The sequence below is a fragment of the Vipera berus genome (assembly GCF_964194415.1).
Source record: "Vipera berus genome assembly, chromosome: 2".
In the NCBI taxonomy this organism is placed as follows: domain Eukaryota; kingdom Metazoa; phylum Chordata; class Lepidosauria; order Squamata; family Viperidae; genus Vipera; species Vipera berus.
In genome coordinates this window covers 81,668,600-81,690,888 of record NC_138203.1, presented here as the reverse complement: position 1 = coordinate 81,690,888, position 22,289 = coordinate 81,668,600, and the positions used below count along the sequence as shown (strand labels likewise).

Below are 22,289 nucleotides of genomic sequence, written 5' to 3'. Positions count from 1 at the left end.
TGCCTTTCTCATGATGTGCTCTGCATATGAGTTAAATAGGCAAGGCGACAGTATACAGCCTTGCCGGACTCCTTTCCCAATTTTGAACCAATCAGTGGTTCCGTGTCCAGTTCTCACTGTTGCTTCTTGGCCCGCATATAGATTTCTCAAGAGACAAATAAGATGGTCTGGTATGCCCATCTCTTTAAGGACTTGCCAGAGTTTGTTATGATCCACACAATCAAAGGCTTTGGTAAGGACTGCCAAGATCCTTGGTAAGGACTGCTAAACCCAGTTTGACCATTTGGCTGACAACAACAACAACAACAACAACAACAATAATAATAATAACAACAACAACAACAACAACACAGCCTATATTTATTAAGAAGCAAAGATCTTACTTGGAAGATCCTTTGACTGCATCAGTTAGCATATCTCTAACCCTGTTAAAAGAGATAAACAAGAACGTAAAGAATGTACTATAGAATAAGACAGTTCAAATTTCGTGGGTGGTAGGTGTGGGTGGTGGAGTATGTATCAGGGAGCATCCTAAAGGGTCTGAGTTGGGTAGCAAGCAAAATATGGGGGAGACCAGAGATGGAAGAACCGTAATTGGTTGTAAAATCATCCCCCAGCTAAGATCCTGTTCCAATGGATGTGCACCCCTGATAGTGTGCATCAACTGAAATTCTGTTGCTGAATTGCATGCAGAACTGCTCAAATACTGAGCTGATAAATGTAGTTTTCTAGAAGAGGCAGTAATCCACCAAAGAGAGATCAGTATGGATCCCTAAAGTATTTATAGAACAGAATGAAAACAATAGATTGAGATTTATAACTTTTGCAGTGACAGGGAAACCTATTTTTTGCATTGTTTGCAGATTTCTTGGAGGTTCTGAATATTCCAGTTACTAGAACTGGTTGGTTTATTGAAGCATTGATGGATTTGTAGAATAAGGAGATAGTTGATCTGTGTAGACTCCTGAGCAACCTCTCTCACTGTTTCACTTCAGATTATTTTATCACAATTTTACATCAGTATAAAATAATAAATATTCTTTTGACCATATTATGTTGAGTAGCCACAGAAGCTACATTTGTGCATTCTCTTAGGCAAACTCAAAGAAATTCTATTTATTAAAATGTTTCTCACATAATCTCTATTCATAATAAACCAATCCTCACTAGCAAGCAAATGTTTATTTTAATTATCTTCTGCTTTGTGTCTAGAGACAGATTAATCTTTTTAAATTTATTTCTTATACAGGAACGTAAGAATATTATAAGAAAGTTTATCACAATCAAAACTTCTTCATTTATCGCTAGTGCAATAAATCAAGCATGTATAGAACACCCACAGTTCAACAATGAGGTGTGGTCTTCCTTGAGACTAGATAACTGCCTTTATTGTCAAGATAAACTTCAGATTCCAAAACTTGAACCTGAAAATCTTGGACTACCTACAATTTTCCACTTCACAGCTGGATTTCTAGTTTTTATTCTAGTTCATGTTTAGAGGCACAGTTGACATTACCTTGAAAATAATCTACCAAATATGAGGTTTGGGGCTATGTTTTTAGCAATATTTAGATTGCTATGTAGTAAGGAAACAGACTAATAATATTGGATAAATATTAAATTTATGTATTTAATATGCATATATTTCTATATTGCAATCACAACCGGGCAAATTTTTACACTGAGTCCATATATTCAGATATACTGAACATAAAAAACTGAAGTACGGTCACTGATATTACAACAAAGTCATGCATTTAAACGCTAAGTGCTTTTCCTGCATGCATCCAATTACTGAACACCCAGAAAGAAATTTCAGAATGATGTAAGCAACTTGTTTAGGGACATGCTGGCCAATTCCGTCATCAAAATTCTGCATACAGAAAAGAAGAGCTAGTGGTGAAAAACAATTCTTCGTGATTACGCCTTGTATTTGCCATTTCTCTGCCAGATCATTTCTGGCTTTTATCATTAACACTTTTAAAGTTTGTAAAACTTACAACTTTGAATCTTTTAAATTATCCTACTTGATTCTTTCCCTACTACCCCACCACTGTTCTAGCTGACAAGGAGCAGATAGTCGTTGCCTTACCAGAGCCAAGCTGTAAATTGCTTGTATTGCACTTGCTCTAGTTCTTCTTTTCCATGCTTTAACTGCATCTCCAATTCAGCTTGCCTCCCCTGTGTAATCATAACAAAAATCAGCTGGGGTACTTACATAGGTAGTAATCCAGAGATTTCTACAAGGGAACCCTTACATAGCAGACGTAACCTTTCCCCTGAGCACTATTCCACAGTTAAATCCAAATGCTCTTTATGAATCTTTTCTGCATAATAAACCATGTGTTAAGTGATGGAATCTGAAATTTAAGGTTTGAATAATGAAGATACATCTCTTCAAGAGGCCTAGATTACTTTCATTAATGATTGCAACTTTTTGGAGAGTTCTCTAAAATGTAATGTACATCTAGACAGGTCAGTATGCTTTGATGCTATCATTTGGGGAAAGTTCTTTGGTGCTTTACTACTAAACAACCATCACATTCAGCTTAAATATCTTGCTGATATTTATCACAAGATTGTCCAAGAGATATGATTCTAATATTTAGAAGAAAGTTTCTAAATTTCCTAATTGTAGGGAAATGAAAAGAGATTATTTCTTACAGAATACTCCGTAAATTTTACAGAATACTCTGTAAATTCTGCTGTGATCTAAAGATTAGAAAAAAGTATATGCAATACTGAATCTTTGTGAAAAAGTAACTAAAGTAAGTAACTTTCCCAGTTATTTGTCACATTTATCTGGTATGTTCAAATTACGAAAATATAATTTTTAGTAACATGGATAAATAATAATGATAAAATTCTTCAAAGTTATGTTTCTTCATTCTAATGATATGCATAGTGTTTACTCTAATCTTTTGAAGTCATACATCCACACACAAACACACACAAATTTAACAGCTATTAGGTTCTTGTAGTTCATGGCTGAACTACTGCAACCTAATAGATAGCCTTGTTCATTCAGGTCTAGTTAAGTGAAAAGTTAAACACAGATTCAAAAAGAATTTAATTGCGTTCACTCATGGTTAACAACCCCAAATTATGTGAGAAAGAAATTAAGTTAGAACTTAAAAGAATAGATCCTACTCTTTGGTTCTTTATCTATGTTGCCATGTCGATCTTAATAAAATAATCAAAATTTAGAAAAATTCCAAAAGAGGCCTTTAAAAAAAACACATGCAATATTTTCTTTTAGTACAGTAAATGTTTTATAGATTATGATTTCAATTCATAACAATCCTACACTTTTTAAAAAAGTACAAATAAACTGTACAATTCTTTCAATTTTACAAGTTGCAATTACACGTTTTTTTCATGATTTACTGTCCACATTACTGCAGTACTGCAATATTGTTTTTGTCCAATTTTTTTAAAAAATAAATAAATAAAAATAAAAAAAATATTTTAAAAGACCTGTTGGAAACAGATTAGATTTATAAGGCAACATTTTTATATGAAACTTTTTCTAATTTTAGACTCCTCAAGAGCCATTTAAAAAAAACCACACCCATCACCTTTTTCTGGTTCTCAAATGTTTGCGTAACTATGATGCAGGATTTTAGAATGGAAATTTCCACGATGTAAGTTATTTCTTTAAAAAAAAAAGTAACAGTAAACATTAAACAAAATCCTAGAATTAGATAGGTGGATGCCAGTGGACGTTTTTGCAGTGCCATGAAGAACAAATGCACTAGCAAAATTTGTTGAAATTATTCTATATTTCTAACAGACCCAGAATGCTATTCAGTGTCGCATAATACTTCATTTACTTCCTCCAGCTTTACACAGTACTGCTCCAGATCTCCCAATCTTTGGGAAGATCTCCCAAAATCTGTTCCATTAGTGATTTCCCATCTACACAGTGTTCGATACAGCCCTGTAGGAGGTAAAGATAAAGGTTTTCCCTGTCCAGTCATTTCTGACTCTAGGGGGCAAGGCTCATCTTTGCTTCTTAGCCGAGGGAGCCAGTGTTGTCTGGAGACTTTTACGTGGTCAGGTGGCCAGCATGACTATATGCCGAGGCGCACAATGCTGTTATCTTCCTACCGAAGTGGTACCTATTTCTCTACTTGCATTTGCATCCTTTTGAACTGCTAGGTGGGCAGGAACTGGGACAAGTAACCGGAGCTCACCCTACCACGTGGGTCTTGGGTCTTGTGTTAGATATCTTAAATTTCACTGAAATCAATAGGATTGATTTAATCAAAAATCAGTGTGGATTGAACCCTAACCTATAGCACTGAGATGGGAATCCATTTGGCAGGTTCTTCGGTGAGCTGGCAGGAACAGATAACTTTCATTAAATTTACATGCTGAAAATTATTTCTCCATTTCAAATCCAGAGTGTGGCATACCATTATAATAAACATACTTTATTTACTTACTTCATTTTATATGTCATTCCTTGAGTTTATATAGTATTCCAATTCAGAACATATCTTTCAGAAACCCTACCCTATTGGATGTTTAATTTTTATGTCACTATTTTTGAGGTAAGCCAAATCTTCCAGATCTCATTGGACAGGCAGAAGCAATTAGAGGCAGTCAGTCCCAAATATATCAGATCTTAAACTTGGAGGGAATATGGATGTTACATGGCTGTGAGTCATTTTATGAAATCCCTCAAATTGCATTTTCAGAATTAAAAAAAAATATCCTAGACCATGTTTCTCAACCTAAGCAAATTTAAGATGTGTGGATTTCAACTCCCAGAAGGCTGGGTGGGGAACTCTGGAGTTGAAGTCCACATATTTTAAAGATGCCAAGGTTGAGAAACACTATCATAGACATTTATACTCATATCATATCTTAAGGAGACATTTTAAACCCATCTTTCCCTAACGTTAAACTCAGACTTCTCAAGAGCCCAATGTAACTGAAAACTCTGAATGCATCAGGCATACTTCCTTACTTATGTATTTGTACAAAAAGTTCATCCCACTATGGAAAAAAAAACATAAGAATATCCATTGATATACTGTATATGCTATATCTCATACTTGTAAAATTGCATGGTATGCTCTCTCCATAAATCCAGCCCAGGAATGAGGCAGCAACAAGGAGTGATGCCATTCTGAAGGCTGAATGTTAACCTGCATGTCAAAGAAAAGAGTATAAACTCAACAAAAAATATGCAGATACAAAGTAACACACACAAACACACACCCACACCCAAAATCTCAAATTTACATTGGTTCACTGCCATTATCAGATATTTTTCCTCTTTGTATCAGGTACCAGTTTTGAAGTTTTTATAAATAAATACACTCCTACTTTTATATTTCCTTGTGGTTATTCAGTTTTACAGATTTTTCATGCAGAGACTATCATTCAAAGGACAATACAGCTTGTCTTGAAAGTCTTATCTGATGAGAAATTGCTTTTCCTTCTTCTACTAAACATTTAGGGAATTACTAAGGGAATAAATAAACCAAGTAATGCACTTTGAGAAAGCTTTCAAAGCCAGTTTGTGTAGCAAAACAGACATCTTGTTGAAAATTTCATAATTCAAAAAAAAAAAAATCTGAGGTACTATAAGGACTTGTAAACTACAAGTAAGTTTGGTTTTTAAATCCATACTACACTAATTGCACTATATTAATAAATTACTGAATATTTTACAATAGAATCTTAGTCATATGGAACAATTATCCATATATAGGAATAGGAAACTTTTATTACCTCAATCTACTTTGGCTAAGTATCATTTAAGATATAACATAAGCACAGTCGGGTTTTGTTTTGTTTTTAAGAAACTAATAGCACAACTTCACATTTCTTTGTAAAATAGTTTTACTACAGCAAATTGCCTGGGATCATTTCTGTTTGTTCTGGGACTTCAAAGCTCCCTTCTTTTCTTTTTTTTTAAGAGCACTGTAATTAAAATGATTGTGGTGCATATTATGTCTCATAATATTGTATGGCAGGCAAAAGAATCAGGTTTTTTTTGTTTCCTGTGTCCAATTATTTTTAATATGGCCTCAACCAAAAACATTGGTAGTTGTCATGACAGGCATTTGAAGCCTGTCAAGTTATGAGAACCTGGCAGTTTTCAGGTCAACAAAAATTCAGGACATAATACTGACTACTATATAATAGATACCCAGATACATCTTGGTGTACAAACATATACATTTTGATTTGTTTCACCAATATGTAGGAACTAAATTTTGCCACTCCCCACTTCCATTTCCCCCCCCCCCACAAATCATTTTGTGAAACTATTCAGAGATAAAACGACTGATCCAACATCATTCAGCTTCCTGGTTGTGTGCATCTGCACTAGGAGCTCACCCATCCAGGTCCAATGTACACAAACCAACTTGGATTATAATACACTTTTTTCAATATTTTTTATAAAAAACATTAGAATGATTTATTTATTTTTTTTAAAAAACCCAACTTCAATTTTATATTCAACCCAACTTCTTTATGTTTAACCCAGTTTCTTTCATTTCTTTCTTTCAATGACAGTGCTTAAAAGGCAGTCACAGATTATTAGGGTAATTTGAATAATAAGAAACATTAGAAATAAAGTAGTACCATTCTAACCAGAATAATAGAAGTTCTAAATCTTAAAAACCAAGAAACACCAAGGAGAGCAGACACTTCACAACTACCTGCTGAAGAATGGAATTAATTCCAGCTGAGGCACATCCATTCAATAATTGGGGTACAGACATAGATAAAACTTTGACCTTGATTCCTATGTCCCAAGATTCTTTTGGTTAAAAAAAAAGCGGCAATCCTTCAGAATTGCATCTTAAACTAGGCTCAGTAAAAAAAAAAACTTGGAAGCTTGCACAATTGATTTAGTACTGTTAAAAAAACCCTAAAAGTAGCTTAAATATTCTGCACCACTTGTAGCGCCTGGACACTTTTCTACATAAACCACAGGGTAAAGTACACTAGTGGCCAAAATTGTGGAAAGCTTTTGGGAAAAGTGTGCAGTAGAAATGCCACCTTTGGTGAAGTTTCCACCAATTTTTCTTCTAATTTCTTTACAACTGTAGCCTTGTTCACTTCATAATACTATTTTACATCGCTTTCTGGGCAACCAGTCAACTCTTTGCACCATTACTTTAATTTTATTACATTTTACAAGCTCACTAAATGAAAGAGTACAAAAAAAACCCCAACCAACTTGATAGCAATCACATAGCACAATGACAAATGTCCTCCTCTCAGCTTCAATATACGACATCAATAACTGAATCCTACTGCGATCTGATTGGCTCATTGCCAAAACAAGATGACACCTGATTGGCTCTCTCTCTCTAAATACTCATGCTCATTGGCTACAATCAGATGAAGGAAAGCCACCTAATGTCAACCTAAGCAAGTTGTGCTTCCTTTTTCTGGTTATTTGGCTATAAACTTTCATAGAATACAGTAGATATAATTGAACAAACTATGTTGCATTACATTCTTGATTAAATTATCTTTCCATTGATATATAATTTTATGGTACTGCTCAAAAAAGTGGTGTTTTATTAGCCATCAAACCTCAAAACTACACTTTTCTCAAAAGGTTTCCACAATTTTGGCCACTACTGTATGTTGTAATGATCAGCTTCTCTAGGATTCATTCTCATCATCTTAGCCTACATGCAATCTATTACTTTCCACAGACTCCTTAGCATCATTTGAAAATGGAACAAAGAGCTAGCTATCATTGGCATAATTTCAATTCTCTGAATGTCTTATCAGCTGTTTCATGAAAACCATCGACCAGATGCTGGCTGGAGTTCTTATCAACACTTTTTAAAGAGGAACAGATTGGGGAAGCTAGATGTAGCTATTAAAGAGAGAAAAGGATTAAAAAACAGAGTCATATAAAGTTCCATAATTCAATAATCAAAGTTTTAATTATCCTAAATTGCTTTTCTGGAATATTTATCAAGGTAAGATGAGACTCATTGCAAAATGATCTTTTAAATGCCATATTATCTATGGCAATGTTTGCATAGTTCTGTTTCATCCAATGATAGGTAGTCCTCGACTTACAAGAGTTACTTAGTGACTGTTCGAAGTTACAACGCACTGAAAAAAGTGGCTTATGACCATTTTTCACACTTACGACCATTGTAGCATCTCCAGGATCATGTGATCAAAATTGAGACCCTTGGCAACTGACTCATATTTACGACAGTTACGGTGTCCTGGGGTCATGTGACCTTTTGACAAACAAAGTCAATGGGGAAGGCAGACTTACTTAACCACCATGTTACTAACTTAAAAAGTGCAACAACTCTGGCCAGAAAGGTCATAAAATGGGGCAAAACTCACTTAACAAATATCTCACTTAGCAACAGAAATTTTGGGCTCAATTATGATCAGAAGTCAAGGACTACCCGTAGTCACAAGAAATAGCTTCAAAGTGTTCACTTCTGTTTTAGATTATCAGAATTAGTTTCTTCTCCAAACCTTGGCAAACTGTAATTAATCTTGACTAATAAGAGGAAATGTGTCTAATCACGTGACATTGGTACAGAAGGATTCTGCTGATAAACCAGTTGTCTCCCAGTGGAACTTGTGAAGGTGTCCCTGATTTTTTTTCTCTGATTTCTCTCAAAAGCTGTGCTCTAAGCATTTTCTACATCACTGTCACATTCTTGTCATCTGGAATAGTTGAGGATGTCACAGCAACCACAGGCCTCTCAATTAATGTGACAAGATATACTCATGACCTACTATTTGCTAGGAAAGATGAAAGTGATCTACAGAAAGGCAGAACGAGAAGTTCAAAAGAACCGCTTTATTGATGGATCACTACTCATAAACTTTGCACAGGAATGGAAAAGGGGTTATTAACATGGCCTTTGAAAATTATTAGATTCTCCTGCCACAAGCCATGGTGAACTTGATGAAAATCTGGTTGATCTGTGGAACAGGGATACGGCAACAGTTGACAGCAGTTGACATAATCACTCCCAAGCACCCTCTCATACTGCATGAAGTCCAGGTTTTGATTTTGTGGGCAGCTGACAGCAGTGTTTGAGTAGATAATTAGTGTAACAATGGAAAAGGACTTAGCATTAAGCCAGTAAAGGCTCAAAGGGTGGTCCATACATTTATTACATATTGTTTGGATTACTGAGCACTAAGGGATCGAGTTGTTTAGTTTAGAATGTTAGCAACTTTATCTGGGTCAGGATGCAAATGTGGATGGCTATGTTCAGATTATTCACGTTCATATTTTTGAAAAGGAACAACAAAAATAGACAGCACCATGGAGAGCTCCAATATGGGAAAGGGACAGGGAAGTGGGGAGCTATTGAAAGTCAGAAAATTACACGTGGACAGCCTCTCACTGAATCCTATATAGGATTTTGGCTTTCATTTGTTTTTTAATCACATCCTAAACAGGATCTAATCTTGATCAGTACTAAGTTGACTTTGGTATGATGAAGATTTTAATATTTGAGAGAGTGGAGATGTGTCTCCCTCAAGACCACAATTGGAATTAGTCTCAGGGTGGTGCTGTTTCCCTTCCCCCCCCTTCCCTCTAAGGAGGTTTTGAGCTAGTTGAGACTCAAAGAGATGCTTCTGAAGCCAAATCCTCTTACTGGTCAGAAAGCCTGAATCAATAATGTCTTGTTTTAGGAAAAGGAATGAGATTTCGGGATCAAGACATACATCTATCATTAGAACAAGGCAGGTGTCTTCCAGTGAATAAAGTAACATTATGGAAGAGGCACTGATATAACTGTAATATTTTGCAAAACATTTCCCTGATAAAAATAATCAACTAATAATAAATAAAATATTACGGAATTGGACTATAAATGAGGGGGGAAGCCTAAGTTTTGTTTCACTCTCCGCCATGGTCAGATGAAAGCAACCAGAACTACTTGTGAAACCCCTCAGGCTGTAACTTCTGCAGAGATTCAGAGAGAGGCAGCCTGCATGACAGCTTTTCGTTCTTCGCCACATCATTGACTCCACTTTTCGCAGAGCCATTTTCAGGCCACCATTTTTTTTTGTCCAGAAGTCACAATCTTTGCTAAATTCTAAAGCAGTGATATAACAAACTTCTTGGAGATACATACATACATACATACATACATACATACATAGTATTTGTTAAGTATTTTAGAATACCTTGCCAGGCCCAAATACAGGCCAAACCTTATTGCCTGTATCAGGCTAATCTAAGGCCATCCACAAGCTGTAGTCACAACTGTGACAACTCATTATTTGTGTAAATTTTTTGGATTGCTAACAAAGAAGAGACTTTGGCCATTTCAAACTCATTTGTTCTCATCAGTCAGCCATACCCTTCTGAGATTCGAACCTGGGCCGATTGCACAATAGGCAGTTGTTTTAACCTCTAAGCCACAGGCTCTTTCTCGCTTTGCTAGCTGAGAGGCAAGGGAGATATGTGTTAAGTATTTTAGAATATATATATATATATATATGATCCTTTCTAATCTGAGTTCAGTTCTGATTTGGAGACAGAAACAATCTTGAACCTCTTGGTAAGGTAATTAATGTTGAGCATAAAACAGGTATTGCTGCTTGTTCTGGAACCTTTTTAACTATGGCATTGTCCATTGTATCTTTCAGCCAAAGGAGGTATTACATAGTATTGACCAAAAACATATTCAAATTTTATACCTGCTGTGTTCAATGTTTTCTTATTCTGAATCTGTAAGCAACTACATACAAATAGTGAGCACTGTATGCATTCAAATTTGCAGAAAGATGGCATGTTTGACTTTCTACCACGAAGAGACTGGGTCAGCTTCTGTTTACCAGGGGTGTCTTAACTTTTGCACACAACTATAAATATCGACCACGGTACCAGCTCCTTTATGACAAGTTAGAAGTCAGGTGACTCTTAATCAAACCCTCACTGAGAGGGCAGAAACTTACTCCTCAAAATGATGATTTGTAACTGTTGAAACGTATTAAGATAATTGTTGGTTTGTCTAACCTATAGAGGAGGGTTCTTTGAAGACCCTTTCAAGGCGCCCCTAGTTGGAATAGTTGACCAAAAGATATACTGATATTGGAATATTCTTTTCTAAGGAGCACTGCCACAACTTATTTACCAAACAATAAAACAGCAAGTTAGCACTTAGTAATGTGAAGAATACACAACTTCAAACAGATTTCTGCTGATACAACTATATGTCTGTCTTTAACAGAAAATAAATTCTAAACAATGTGAAAGATGCTTTATATACTATAGCAATTCCTATTGACAGACACTGTACAATCTAACAAGTTTTATCCAAATAACTACATCTGATAATGATTATTGTATCGGTTGGATATGGGTATGTAAACATGATACATACATATGCTCTTCACACCATATTTAACCATGTTAGCCAAGCTTAAATGCTCACTAGATAAAATATCTCATTCATTGTGTGAATATGCCCATATGTTTTGTATATAACATGAGCATTCTTCCTTACAGTGACATCCGTTATTTACTGTACATGCCCAAGAAACACAAAACATAATTTTAAAGTAGCAGTCTTTAGTTTTACACTTTTCACTGAAAATAGTGTCTTCAGATGCATCTCTTAATAAAAACGCCACTTAAAAATTCATTTAGAAAGTAACTATTATAAGCTTCTCTGCATGCAATTTACATTCCAATCCCAGCTACAAAACTCTACATATTGAAAAGAACTAATTTAACTGCTGCTAAATTAACTTTTGAGTATCTTTCAAGCATACCCTATGGATTCTCCTCTGCAAGTAAAATTAAGAAGTTCCTCAATAAATTCTTCCAGAACTAATAAAGAACTTCACAAAAGAGAAAAACAGTAAAAAAATTTAAAACTCATGAGAAACCTCTACATAGATGTTTTGATAAATAAAGGACAATAATTCATGTCCAAAAGCAACATGTTGAATGGGTTTCTTATAAAATAATAATGCTAAAGCTGTCATATCATAGAACTATTTTATCTTAAGAAAGTATGTGTATATGTATGGATATGTGGGCGTGGGTAGATGTTATAATTAAAAGGCATCAGTGCAATAATATCTGAAAAATGGTTACCTACATGAATTCAAAAGGAGCTTATTATATAGACTAAAGGAAAACATTGTATTCAGAGGAACTAAAAAACTTTAGGAATGGGCAATTTAGTTTAGTTTAGTTTAGTTTATTAGACTTATATACCGCCCTTCTCCCGTAGGACTCAGGGCGGTTCACAAGGTTTTTAAAAGAAACAATACCACAATTACAAAATTTAAAACAATTAAAATGATTATATTAAACCTTGAATATAAAAATCTTAGTTAAAAACCAATTAAAACCCCAATTAATACCCTCAGTCCAGGCCAGAGAGCTCAAAAAGCCAGGTCTTCAGGTCAGGGGCAGTTCTAAGCTCTACAGGCAGCTGGTTCCAAAGGGCCGGCACACCCACTGAGAAGGCCCTCCCCCTGGGTATTGTCCGCCGGCAATCTTTTACCTGCGGTACACTGAGAAGACCCTCCCTGTGGGAGCGCACAGGACGAAGGGAACTTGATGCCGGCAGCAGGTGCTCCCTCAGATATCCCGGACCCAAGCCATTTAGGGCTTTATAGGTCATCACCAGCACCTTGAATTTCAATTTGAGCCCCTCCACATATTATTGTACTGTAATTCTCAGCATTTCTAAAACCTTCCATGCAGGCTGGAGCGTCTAGGAATTGTTTGAAAACATCTTTACAGGCTTAAGTTATTTATCATGAAGTAGCAAGGAGGAAGCATGGGGTATCTGTCAGCAGCTCCCACATCAGTGTGCTAGACTTCTTCCTGGAATCTCAGTTCTTACACTTCCTTTTGGGAGAAAACTCCACAAGCATTGTTTAATCTGTGGAGTCCTTGGTGCTCTCTGAACATGGTTGTTTTCTTGCAGACGTTACTTGCCTGAACTGATTGCATGTAACTGATAGGCAGTTTTGTTCCTCTTTGGGTGTTACACTGCTTAGTAAGCCATGTTTACTAATGCTGATCAGAAATAAAGTTTTCAAGATCCAGACAGCTCTAGGCTGTTGATTCCTGGTGTCCAAAGACATTAGAGCTTCATAACTAATGCAATACAAAATGCAAAATTCGTATTATTCATGTGGAAAGGAATGAAAGTTAATTTGTACTGAGTACTGTCCAGAATGTTTGGATTAGGGCGGTATTTAAATCTTGTAAAATAAAGCATTACAGTTTTTAACAATAATGAAGAATACCAAAATGGCAGAGAGCTGACTCCCATTGTCACAGAGATATCATATTAAATCTTTCAAATTAAGGAATCAACTGAGAGCCTTTCTCAAATATTTCTAATGTGGCATTATTTGACCCCACTGCACCCCTTTCTTTAAAAAAAACATATTCCTTCCTTTTTTTTGCCTTTCATTCATTCAGTTAGACATGTTTGTTATTTTATCAAGAAAAGCAGTAGAAATGAAATGTTATTTTGCAAATATTGTACCTGCAGCTGCAAGAAAGCTGGCTACTTTTTTGCCAAAGAAAAATTTGTTTCTGAAAATGAAATTACCATTTCAAATAACTTTTATTAAGCTATATCAGGAGCAAGATTTCATCTTAACATCTTGCATCCTACAGAAAAATTACCACACAAATGAATAGTTATGAATGATGTTTCCAAAGCTTAGAACAGCATATGCAAAACACTCTTCTCTCTCATTATTTTATTTTTCCTCTGATTCAAATTTAATACAGACATGTGTATTTCTAAATGCCTGTCAAGCCAATAGGAAATTTAGCACCACATGAAACAAACAAAAGCCTTGAACCTATGAAATAGAATACAGACATTTCTTTTTGTAAGATAAAAATATATTCTAAACTCTGAAGGAGAAAAGAAAGATCTTTTTTGTGGTTGATAGAAAATTACAAAACGAGTTTGTGGCAAAAAAAAATATTTATTATTATCAATTTATTTTCCGTCCATCTCACAGTTCAAAGTGATTCTTAAATAAGAATCTCCTATAGAAAGTGTATGTTGTGACTCAGGGCCAGCCTGTGGGTCCGACAGCCGGCTCCGATGTATCGGATGACTCAGATGAGGGGGAGGAGGGAAACGAACCGGCTGATGATGGTTTGGAGGCTTTGCAGAGCCCTCAGCCGGGGACCTCTTCTCAGCTGCGTGAGCCCGAGAGTGCGGAGGAAGATGACCCACAGCTGGCCCTGTTCAAGGACGCCCGACGCAGGAGGCAGTCGAGCAGGAACAAACAAAGAAAGGCTGCGGGACTCCTCGGGAGGAGGCACAGGGAGACCACGCCCTGAGCTCTCTATAAAAGGAGTGTTTGGGGAGGGGCTGGTTGCTGAAAGCAACTTTTCCGCTTGAGAAGACAAGCTCTAGTGTTTTTGTTAACTGCGTAATAAATCTTGGCAGATGCCTTTTAGCCTTGGACGCTCTCCAGTCTCTTCTTTCTGAATAGGGGTTTGCCTTATTACAAGGCCAGAAGAGGGCTGGTTCAGAACAGTGTAAGACTACACAGAAGTTCAGGGCAATTAATAAAACATTTTGGATGAGTCAGACAGATTTATTCAGTTGATTATATTTAAAGTAAGTTTTGGTTTTCCTTTTGAAGCTAGCAATCTAGAGCCCAATAATCCTTCTAACTAGCCCTATTCATAAGCAAAAACAGTCTCCAAGAACTGGAGCTTATTTTTCATTCTGGAATGGATCAATTGCTGGCTAATTCCTATTTTATTTTATTTTATTTTATTTTATTTTATTTTATTTTATTTTATTTTATTTTATTTTAATCCCATTTATCTCCCGCCTTTCTCCGAAGACTCAGGGCGGCTTACAATTCTAAAGCACAAACCAATGTGCTTAGCAGTAGCCTTTATTCTATGTATATGCCTGCTTATTAGGGCTTTCGCCCCCCCCCCCCAAGCGGCATTATTACAAAGTCAGCTTATTGCCCCCAACAATCTGGGTCCTCATTTTACCTACCTCGGAAGGATGGAAGGCTGAGTCAACCTTGAGCCTGGTGGGACTCGAACCTGCACTAATTGCAGGCAGCTGGTGTTACTTAAGGAGGCATTAGCCCACTGCTCCACCAAGGCTTCCTATTACTGCTAAGTATTAACTTAGTTTATCTCCTTGCCTTTCTATCTGAAGTACATAATGTGGAGGAGGAGTCTGGAATGTAGCAGAAATCTTGCCATGGTCAAAATTTAACAGATTCATCCAGTGGCAGATTTTAAACTTTTATTGCAGTTACAAGCAATCGACAATTATTTCCTGAGTAGAAATCAAGATTTTCATTTCACTTTTATGCTGTAAGCTGCACAGAGTCATTTGTCATGAGACGGGTGCCAAACAAACAAACAAAAATTTCAAAGTCCTACATTGCATCCAAGCCTGGGAACACATTTATCAAGAGCTGCATTGTTCTTCCATTTATTTCGCCTGCTTTCAAACAACAGAGTTAAAACCTATATTTTCAATCAGGACTATACACTGTTTTACAATTATTTTAATGTTCACTCTTCCATTTTATTACTTCTCAATTGTTCTCTATTATATTTTGGTGCTGTCAGTTGTCTTGTCCTAATAGATGCAAAACTTTTCAGAAATTAAATAAATCAGGAAATAAACTTATTTTTATGCAATTTTCCTACCAAAGGCATTGTAAGCAACATAAAAATAATCTTTTCTGCTAATCTTAACAGAAGTCAATTTAGGACTATATAATATATAAAGTATATGGGGAAAACAGATACTTTGAAATTATTGTCAGAAATTTGCCTCTGTGAAGTGAGGCTTACTGAAGAAGTAACAAAACAGACAGATTTCAGAACCTAATTATTAGTGGATTCTCCAAAAAAAAAGAGGCCACATGGCTTTTACTAATGACTGAGAACTAATATCCAAGCATTGTACATTGAGTTGGAAAGCTGAGCCACTGACATCTTTCAACAATCCAGGAAAGTGTGAAAACTAAGAAGGTTAGAACTTGGAGTACTGTACAAGCTAGTCAAAACAGACAGAGTACAGGAATAAATTCTACACTCTTCAGCTGAAAACTGAGAAGTGATAGGTACTGTTAATAGTGATAGGTGCTGTTAATACGAAAGCAAGATCCCTGTGCCAGATTATTTAGATTTTTAAAAGTACGTATTTTATCCCAGACTGATCTCTGCATTATTTTACCTCAGAATTGTGCATAGACCCATAAAGGACTAAGAGAAGAGTCACTGGTTTAGATTTTGTTTTTAAATAGTAATTTCAGAAGAATAGTTGCAATGTTGCATCCTAATGATCTATAAGCACAGCATTCTGCAGGGTTACAGATTTAATTACTGCTTCTGAACTTGGAATTCTTTAGATCTATCACAGAATCAATGACAAGAGAATAGTAAAATTTAGAATGCAATTATGTTATCATGTGCTGTGCGTTCTGGAAAAAAAAGGGAGAAATGGAGTGACAATTATTTAATGCCACCTTCCCAAATTTGTGCCCTCCAAAATTATCGGAAGTACAACTCTAAGAATTTTCAGGCTTGGTGGCTAATTTAAGGGATCCTGAGAGTTACATTTCCAGCCTTTCTGGATGGCACAAGCTGCTCTAATATTTACTACAGTTTAAGAAATGTTAAATAAAATAAATAAAATAAAATAAAAACTCTTCTTCAAAAGTTTGTCTACTTTCATAAAGTTGAGTACAATTCAAAATAGTCTTCAGTAACTCTTCCTTAACCTGCAGAGTACCCATTATCCAAATAGAGGTAGATGTAAAATTCTTCCTGGCAACCAAGCTGCCATTCAAATGTCAGAACAGACAGGAAATAATTTTACATAGTTAGCTTGCTCAGAACCTTCCTCCAGTTATAAAAATAGCAGCAATAATATAGCAGTTTGATGCAATCTGACAGAAATGCCAACATACCCTTCACATGCTTTCATACTCTTCTATCTGCTCTCTGCAATTTCTGAAAATCAGTTGTTGTAAGTGGTATAAGCATTATATTTAATTATATATCCTTCTCGTATTATTTTTGTCCCTGCCTTAAATCATATTTCATGCAGGAAAGTTATAGCTTCAGTTTATAAAACTTTAGTGCACAAAAATCAGTTATATTAATATAATATCCTAGGATGCTGAGAACAATGAAGAGATATACGTGTTGTTATTATTATACAGTAGTAACAAGGCATATGGGTGACTCCATAGGTTGCCATCCCCTAATTGTTTTTCAGGCAAGCCTGGAACTGTCAGCTGCTTAAGCAAAATTGTTTAAAAGAGTTGGAAGAGAAAACTCTGACGCTCTGAATTGCATAATGTTTTAGTGAAAGCACTTCAACTCGGAGAGCATTTCATTAGATGAATTTATGCTTTCCAACCTCCTTAAGTTTACTTAATTAAGAGCAAATTACAACAGCACATTGCTTGCAGCTACCATTTCATAATTAAATATAAGCAAATGGAAGCTCAGGTAGGGAAATAAATGCTTTGAATGGTTATACAAAAAGGAGGAGAACGGCACCATTTACCTCATGGATGAGAGCAATAAACATCTGGTGGAAGTTTCGCCCCCTGCTGGCTAAAAACCGATTGATAGGTTTTCCGTCTTTGCCCACATGGATTGGAAGATCATAACTTAGTAACATGCCAGCTGAAAAAAGGGTTTATATATGCATTAAATTGCTGATAGATGTTCCAGAAACATATGTTAACATTATTGTAAAATTACCTAAAGCTGTAATTCAGAAAAGTTGAAAACTGGGATTTCAGGAAAAAAAAAGGTAATTATTTCTTAAAGGGGAGATGCAAATTACCGATTTTCTTTTCAGTGTATCATTTACCAAAGCACCAACTGATCATGGTCTAGTTCTACCTAATTAGCTTAATATGGAGAGCAGATTTTTCTTCTTCTTCTTCTCCAAGGTGTAGAAGAGGCTCAAGACTCACTTTTCTTATAGCAAATTAATTCTAGAATGCATCCATGAATGGACTTGGAAACCTGATCTATTTCAAGTCAACATGGGCACAAGAGGAAAGCTTGATCATCTCCCAAAGACATTTTATTACAAAAAAATTACCCCTATTAGCTACCTATTCTCATGAACCATGTTGCTTTTTTACAACCTTCACTGGGTGCCATTGGAATATTTAATAATTGGTGCATTGGATAATACATGGCCTGGATGAAGAGCCAGGTCTTCAGCACTCTTTTGAATAACAGCAGAGTGGCAGGGTCATCTCGACCTCAGGAGAAACTTCATTCCAGAGGGCAACTGCTACTACAGAGAAGTACTGTATGCTTCCAGGGTCCTAAAAGATGACATTATTTAATTTACTTTAATTTAATCGAATCCAGAGAGTGCCAACCCTATAGGATCAAATTGACTAGCCAGTCCCTCAAGTAACTAAACCCTATAAGCTTTATAGGTAACAAACTAGAAGATTATTTTGAGTGACACTTCAACTGTAGAATGCTTTATGTGCAATATGTTTTAAGGCTTTTAAGCCACTCAAATAACTTACTTTTCAGGCTTTTTAAAATTGTGGCTTTTTAAAATCCCTGCTCTTAGTAATCAGAGCATTGGACTAGAAACACTTAGTAGACAAGTGTTACTGGGTGATTGTGCCCTGTTCTTATTTTTTTTTAAAAAGACGCAAGGCATACATGGTATTTATTCTGAATGTCAAGTTATTATGCCAATTGTGACATTTAAATGTTTTAAATTTACAAATGCCTCTCTGAGTGACATAAAAATAAAGTCATTAGGTAAACAAAAGGGGCGTTGCAAGAATCTTTACCAAATAAAGGCCTCTCCTTGTCCACAGGGAAACTCACCTGCCAGGCCAGGTTTCAGCCCCGGCTGCTTGTTCCTTTCATGCATTTTCAGCATAAAGTTTGGAACACTTGATAGTGTCTTCCCATGGTCTGAACGCACAGCATTACCCCTCAGTGCAGAATGGTATATTCCACGAGGCATGTTAGCCATCTCTTCTTTCACAAGTGATGCTGCAAACTCTTCGAAAGCTGAAGTGGGGGGAGGGGGAGGGGAAGAAGTGAAAAGGCAGTGAGGGGAAAGAAAGAAAACAAAAGGTGATTGACTGGAGAAAACCAGAACCACCCAACCAAAGCAGAACCACCACGATTATCTGGGAATGTTATATTGAAATAAGTGGTAACTCCATATTCAACCGCAGCTTCAAGGTCATGGTTTCTGTAACTCCTAAGCAAGACTTCATATTCACCTCTCACTCAAAATGTCACCTCAGGAAGCCTTCAATAAATGGTGTCAGATGTTCCAGCTCAGGAACAAAAACAAACAGCCCAAAATGTCTTCTATGTTGATCAATGGACCCTTTGTCTGACCGTCTGAATGAGGTCTCCAATTTGAAACAACACAAGTGACTTTTACCTTACATCAGCCAAAAAAATCCCAGCCTAGAGCTACACGATGCTTGATGTGATTTAAAAGAAAACAATTCCAAGACAAGATACTGAAAAATAAATAGGTGCAACATGGTTAGGTTGATCGAGGATAGCAAAGCTGGGGGCTTGATGGTATGTTTAACGGATGAAATTTTAAACAATTGTTATAACTGGGAAGCTGAAATGCAAGGGCAAACGAAGTCAGAGGGACTACAGCAGGGCACACCACTCATTGCTTCATCATCAGTAGGTAAAGTAAGACAACATTTGTTAGGTTTAACAATCTATACATGTTTTTTTGTTATTATATAATGAGAAATTACAATTTTTCATTCACAGGGAAAGCTATAAACAACTTTTTCTCGTTAGCTGGGTGGATCCAATGCACAGTTTTTCTTAAAACAGATACAGTGCTCTGTATCTTATAAACTGGAGCTAGTATTGACCGAAAATTATTCGTATACTCATTCCTGCAAGCCAGACACACACAAAGTGTCACAAATCAGTTAACAAAATCCAGTCAGACTCTGAAATGCCTTGGCTTTTTATCCTCCAATCTTTTCTTATTCCATCTATTCTCCTGAACACTACCCATTCTCCCACCCCTCTTCCTGCCTATTAACAACAGCCAAAGGGAAGCGTCAGAAGGACTAGGACAAGTTTTCAAATCTACTAGCAGATCAAAAAAATAACAAAACCATAAAACTAAATCTACATAAGAATAGATCAATTTAAGAATTCTATTTAAGAATACTTTGGTTATTTCTTGCAATTTTTTTTCCACACTGCCTAAACAGGATTTGTCAAACATTCCTTCGAGGGGCACTACTTGCTCCTATTAACTACATATTTTTGGACAACTGACACAAATTCATATAAAACAATTTAATAGCAGGAGCCTTTCTTTATCTACATAAAGGAACAGAGGAAAAACTCCTTATCCAGACATTCCAATGGACATTACTTAGAAATGTTATCCAGAATAATTTCTTTTATAACTATTTAAACCAAACTATTTAGCATTCCTCAGGTTGATAAATGACACCAAGGTTAGGGATTATTGTTAGGAATTCTATTGACTAAATATTGTCTTGAACACTTGGTACCTTTTTCCACACACATACAAATTTAAGCACATTCATCACACACACGTTAGAATCAGCTGAAAACCAGGCCCTGACATGGACCAAGACAATATTTATATCAGATTCTGTTCCAGATTCACAAATTGTGGCTGTGTTTTTCCCATAAGAGAACGAAGTTTCCCTTTAAGAACCTTGCTGCAATTCTACTGCTTTGCAGGTAAATAAAAACTTGTTAGGAGTACATATTTGTGCTTGATTTCTAAACAACTGGAAACAAAAGTTAGAGATACATCTTAAGCTTTCACCCTAACTCTATTTCAATTCACTCATGAAACGTCAAACCTGAATTGAGTTTATTGCCTCCTTCAACTCTATGTCCCATTTCCAGCTCGCCAACTTTATAAAACAAATACCTCTGCAAGCTGATAATGGGTATGTGTGAAGATGATTACTGCTTGGATCTCATTTCTTCACAGCATGATTGCTTGGTCTATTTTAGTTATACAAGTGGTCCTCAACGTACAACCACAATTGAGCCCAAAATTTCTATTGCTAAGCAAGACAGTTGTTAAGTGAATTTTGCTCAACATTATGACCTTTCTTGCCACAGTTGTTAAGTGAATCACTACAGCTGTTAATTAATAACATGGCTGTTAAGTGAAACAGGCTTCCCCATTGAATTTGCTTGTCAGAAGGTCACAAAAGGGGATCACATGACCCCAGGACACTGCAAAAGTCATAAATATCAGTCAGTTGCCAAGTGTCTGAATTTTGATCATGAGAAAAATGGTCATAAGTCATTTTTTTCAGTGCCGCTGTAACTCTGAACACTCACTAAATGGACTGTTGTAAGTCGAGGACTACCTGTACTAAAAGCGCTGTTTTCAAACAGAACTTTTAGAAACCATTTTAAGAAACGATGTGTTTGATATTATGAAGTTTTAAAACAACCTTATTATAAATTATCATCTTTTATGAATATGCGGTACCTTGTAAGACAGGAAGAGGAGTGAGCAACAACAATTTGATATATGAGTGGCCAGGCACCGACAAATCTGCTTCTTCTTCTTCCTCCCCCTCCTCTTCCTCTACGTCCATTTTTTGTTGATCCAATTCTGGTCTTGCCTGTATGCATGACAAACCATGGGGGGGGGGGGAAAGAGAGCATGCAATGTACAGAATCGAACTTCAAAAACTGAAAACAAGTTTCCCTAAGTCAGGGGTAGGCAACCTTGGCTCTTTTATGACTCATGGACTTCAACTCCCAGAATTCCGGAGACAGCTGACTCAGGAATTCTGGGAGTTGAAGTCCATGAGTCATAAAAGCGCCAAGGTTGCCTACCTCTGCCCTAAGTCAACTGAAAGGAGAGGCAACTAAACTTCAGCCTTTCTCAGTTTGATGCTTTTACATACGATAAACTAGAGCTCACATATTTCTCAGACTTATTGGAGAGGTTGTTAGAGATTTGGAGACACGAAATACTGTATGTCTTTTTTATTCTGTTGTCACAACGTCAATACAAAGGGTATTATTTAAAAAAAATAAGCTGTTTCATATACAAATTAATATAAATTCATAACTTTTTCCACAGGAGTTTGATGAACACAGATATTAAAGAAGATCGTGTCAATAATTTTAAAGACCTGGTATTGGGTTAGAGTGGTTGGATCCCCTTGTGAGTAACTGATAGTTTTGTATTGTTGATCAGTGTTGGCATCTTTTTACATTGTGTCCTTTTCATAAAATCCCATGCTATTCTTTCGCT

The 22,289-nt window shown here is 36.2% G+C and overlaps 1 protein-coding gene across 1 annotated transcript in view; it reads right to left on the bottom strand.

Moving 5' to 3' along the window:
• The window catches only part of FOCAD (focadhesin), a 156,922-nt gene that overhangs the window by 44,757 nt on the left and 89,876 nt on the right, over positions 1 to 22,289 (bottom strand). The window contains exons 19-24 of the mRNA XM_081317526.1: positions 21,513 to 21,648; positions 18,851 to 19,039; positions 17,544 to 17,665; positions 5,064 to 5,156; positions 2,093 to 2,181; positions 384 to 425 (exon numbers count right to left, since the gene is read on the bottom strand). Of these exons, the coding sequence (XP_081173652.1) occupies positions 384 to 425; positions 2,093 to 2,181; positions 5,064 to 5,156; positions 17,544 to 17,665; positions 18,851 to 19,039; positions 21,513 to 21,648 (671 nt within the window). The remainder of the gene's footprint in view (positions 1 to 383; positions 426 to 2,092; positions 2,182 to 5,063; positions 5,157 to 17,543; positions 17,666 to 18,850; positions 19,040 to 21,512; positions 21,649 to 22,289) is intronic.